The sequence below is a fragment of the Cajanus cajan genome, chromosome 2 (assembly GCF_000230855.2).
Source record: "Cajanus cajan strain Asha chromosome 2, NIPB_CcT2T_4, whole genome shotgun sequence".
Classification (NCBI taxonomy): Eukaryota; Viridiplantae; Streptophyta; class Magnoliopsida; order Fabales; family Fabaceae; genus Cajanus; species Cajanus cajan.
Window position 1 is genome coordinate 58472980 of NC_138518.1, and position 4585 is coordinate 58477564.

The following is a 4585-nucleotide window of genomic DNA, read 5'->3' on the forward strand; positions in this document are numbered from 1 at the left end:
TGAATATCTTTCACTTTAGGTGAGACAAATCTTAAAATTTACTGTATTATACTCTATCATGTAATTTTTATAAAACTCAATCAAAAGTATATATTTTTAGTCTTCAAATAAAATTTTATTATATTGATTATTTTTTTTATAAAACCTAATCTAAATTAAAATTATTTTTCTTAATTTAATAAGCAATTAACACAATAAACATCTCATCAGTACTAGAGGTAGTTCTGAAAAAAAAAAATAATAATAAATAACACAATCAAGGTCCATTTTCATTCATCAAATAGAAAATCTGTCAACTAGCTGTATCCAAGTTGCTGAATAAATTCTAAAGAATGGATTGAGAAAGGGAAACTGATCAAACGTGACCAGACATGGCTATGTTATATATATAACCTTGAAGAACACGAAGTTTTTGGCTCACAATAGATCTAAATACAGAACACAGTCACCACAGAGCTAGACTAATATGTGGGATATTGTAATGTCCGTGGCTCGTTCGTATTTGCTTCCACTAGCAGTGGAAGTATTCAACAAGGTGAGAGGTGTCCCAAAAGATGTTGCAGACATCGAAGAGGAACTGAAACGCATTCAAACTTTCATCAATGATGCAGATAAAGAAGCTGCTGGTGATGAAACTAACGACGATATCAAAGAAAAGTTGAAGCAGCTGAGAGAAGCAGCCTTTTGCATAGAAGATATCATCGATGAATACATGATCTGTGATGAAAAGAACCCTCTTGATCCTGGGTGTGCAGCTTTACCCTGTGAGCCTGTTGACTTCATCAAATCTCTGATCCTTCGTCTTCAAATAGCGAATAAGATTCATGATGTCAAATCACTTGTTCAAGGAATTGAGGGAAAAGATGGTCTCCAAAGCCGTTTTCCTTTGGAACAAAGACCAAGTAGTTCTAGAGGAAATCCAAATGTCATATGGCAAAACCTTCGGTTGGAACCTTTGTTTACCAAGGAAACTGAGGTTGTGGGCATTGATGGTCCTAAAGATAAATTGAAAGATTGGTTGACAAAGGGAAGAAAACAGTGCATTGTTATATCTGTGGTTGGAATGGGAGGACTAGGAAAAACCACTCTTGCTAAACAAGTTTTTGACAACAAGGAGATCGTTGGACACTTCGATTGCCATGCATGGATCACAGTGTCTCAATCCTACACTGTAGAAAGATTGTTGAAGAATATGTTGACTGAGCTTTGCAAAGACAAAAAGAAGAACCCTCCTCTAAATATTGCTACAATGGATGAAACTTCGCTGAGAAATGAAGTGAGACGCCACCTGGACAAAGAGAGGTATGTTATCGTGTTTGATGATGTGTGGAATGAGTATTTTTGGCATGAAATTAAATTTGCTTTAGTTGAGAATAACCAAAGCAGTAGGATATTAATCACAACCAGGTACGATAAGGTTGTGCAGTGTTGTGTGAAAAACTCTTCTTTTCATGTGCATGTGCATAAGATGGAACGTTTAAGTGATGAAAAGTCTTTGGAATTGTTCTATAAGAAAGCATTTCGTAGTGATTCTGATGAACATTTTCTGGAACAGCTTGTAGATGAGGAGGTACTTCATAATAATTCTAATGGATGTTGTCCACAAGAACTTGTAGAAATATCTCTTGAAATTGTTAAGAAGTGTGCTGGTTTGCCTCTGGCCATCGTGGTCTTTGGTGGTCTTTTATTTAGAAAAGGAGAAGATGAATGGAAAATGTTTTGTCAAGATCTAAGTTTAGAGTTGGAGAGCAATCCCGAGTTAGATAGAATAAAAAAAATTTTAAGTTTAAGTTATAATGATTTGCCTTACAATTTTAAATATTGTTTATTGTATTTTGGAATGTATCCCGAAGACTATGAAGTTAAATCCAATAGATTGGTTAGGCAGTGGATAGCAGAAGGATTTGTCAAAGGTAATGAGGGGAAAACTTCAAAAGAAGTTGCACAACAATGTTTAGCTGAGTTTATCAGTAGAAGTTTAGTGCAAGTATCTTCATTTACTATTGATGGCAAAGCTAAAAGTTGTCGTGTTCATGACTTAGTTCGTGCGATGATCCTTGGTAAAATCAAGGATATGGGGTTTTGTCAATTTGTTGGTGGGCATCAACATGATCAATCAATGTCAAGTGGAATAAGTCGGGTTATTGGTGAGCAAGATCAATCAGTGTCGAGTGGGATCATTCGGCGCCTAACAATAGCATCGAGTTCCAATGATTTAGTTGGAGGTATCGAAAGCTCACACATTCGATCAATTTTATTTATCACTGATAAAATATCTGAACAGTTCATCAATAAAATCCCTGCAGAATACATGCCACTGAAGGTACTTGATTTTGAAAATACTCGATTATATTGTGTTCCTGAAAATTTGGGAAATTTAATTCACTTGAAGTATTTAAGCTTTAGGAATACAAGAGTGAAAAGTCTTCCAAAATCCATTGGTAAACTCCAGAACTTGGAGACCTTAGATGTTCGGCAAACAAGTGTGCTTGAGATGCCAAAGGAGATTACCAAGCTTAGAAAGCTACGTCATCTTTTGGCTAACATGATATATTCCTTTCACTTGAAGGATAGTCTTGGGGGTATGATAGCCCTACAAAAGATATCTACCCTCATAGTAGATTATGATGGAGTGGTGATTGGAGAGCTTGGAAAGCTGAAGCAATTAAGAGATCTAAGCATTACCAATTTTAGGGGAGAACATGGAAACACTCTATGTTCTTCAATACATAAGATGCAACTCTTGGAGAAGCTACATGTTGATACAGATGATGACAATGAAGTAATTGACTTGCACATTATGTCATTCCCATCTACAATTAGGAGGCTTTGCTTGCGTGGGAAGTTAAAGAAGTTTCCAAATTGGATTCCAGGGCTCAAAAATCTTGTGAAATTGTCCTTGATGTGCTCCAGCTTAACTGATGATCCATTGGAATCACTAAAAGATTTATCAAGTTTGTTGTTTCTCTCTATTAGCCATCGTGCTTATGAAGGTGAAACTTTGCATTTTGAAAATAGAGGGTTTCGGAGACTGAAGGAACTAGAGCTCAAATACTTGTATAACTTGAAATCCATCATTATTGATAGAGGAGCACTGCAATATTTGGAAAAGCTTCAGTTATCTGAAATTCCTCAACTCAAGACAGTACCCTCTGGCATTCAAGACTTGAAGAAACTTGAAGTTCTCAATATCTGGTTTATGTCAAGTGAATTTGAGCAGAGCATTACTCCCAATGGAGGACAAGAGCACTGGATCTTCCAGCATGTTCCCCGTGTAATATTATTGGCGGGGTTGGTGTAGATATTTTGTAGAATTCCAACAGAAATCATCATCACAAAGCCTCCAACTTTGGAAATAAAAGGTGTGTCTTTTCTCTTATTAATATCTCCATCAAATGATATTCTTGGTACTTATATAAAAATTGCAACCATTTTGTGATTCCTGAAATGATTTCTTTATCTTTTGCCTTCCTTTTTCTTATAGAACTTGTTTTATTTTTCTTGATTTCTTTGCACTGCTGTTAGGGATAACATTGCCTAATATATGTATACGTAATTAGGAATTATAAATTACTGGGTCTCAATTAACTAGTTTAATTTATTTTTATTTCCATCATGAGAAGTATCATAAAAGACATTTTAATTGTGTGATTTAGAAAAAGAAATGTCTAAAATAGAATTCTGATCCTTCTTTTCGATTTGGTTTCAAGTTGGTCCTCAATTTAAAAAGTTTTGATTCAAGTTCCTCAGATCAATTTATTAGAGTATATATATTTTGCGCAAATCTACTAGGATTTTAGTGCTCCAGTATGATTGAAGTGATTTATAGAGCAGATTCATAGATTGTGTTCATGATTTTATTGCTTGAAATTCACTTTGTATAATCGTGAATTTTAGGAAAACAATGGAGAACTATAGAGGTGTTTCCAATGTAATTGATCTCAGACTCTGTTACCATGAAGTCAGAATGATGCCTCGCTGGTGGTTTACCGAGTGTTACAATGTTCATTTTAGCATTATTAAAAACAACACATGTGAAAACTATAAAGAGCATTCCCACTAAGATGCTCTCTTTCTTGCAATCATTAAAGTGGAGGATCTATGAATTTGAGGCATCAATGTGCAAGATTCATCTTTTCATATGGATTTTTCTAAGCTTAAATGCTTAATTCCTTCTCTCTTTCTTGTTTTTTCTTTTCCTATTGCGTGTACCTCAATTTCTGTACTTTGGGGACGAGGAATCCAACCCTAACTTGATGTAATATGAGTTCTTATCTTTAATTATATAATGAGTTGCTCTTATATACGAAGGTTGTTCGAGAAACTCACCCTTGCACTTTTGATATTGAATTTTCATAAGAGTTGTTAGTCATATAACTTCTGTTGTGATATGATTTCTTTAATTTTTGGCACATCTTCTGTATTGAGTGCAAATTGTAAAATTATCATTTTTGTTACAAATAATTCTTGCATTTCAATTTGTGATCCAAATAGTAATAGAATGGAGAGATTGATAATTGAATTTCAGTCTTCAAAGTAACGACATCCGACATATATCTTTACTACTTAGAATATATAATATATT

General features: G+C 34.4%; 1 protein-coding gene across 1 annotated transcript; it reads left to right on the top strand.

The window, feature by feature from the left end:
- Positions 1–299: 299 nt before the first annotated feature.
- LOC109796492 (disease resistance protein RPM1) lies at positions 300–4306 on the top strand. Its single transcript, XM_029271105.2, has 2 exons — positions 300–3362; positions 3898–4306. The coding sequence occupies exon 1, from the start codon at positions 467–469 to the stop codon at positions 3299–3301; it is 2835 nt and encodes a 944-aa protein (XP_029126938.2). The 5' UTR covers positions 300–466; the 3' UTR covers positions 3302–3362; positions 3898–4306.
- Positions 4307–4585: the final 279 nt, after the last annotated feature.

What these genes read in the sequence shown, in the direction of transcription:
- LOC109796492 (XM_029271105.2), top strand. Translation starts at nt 467, where the DNA reads ATGTGGGATATTGTAATGTCCGTGGCTCGTTCGTATTTGCTTCCACTA.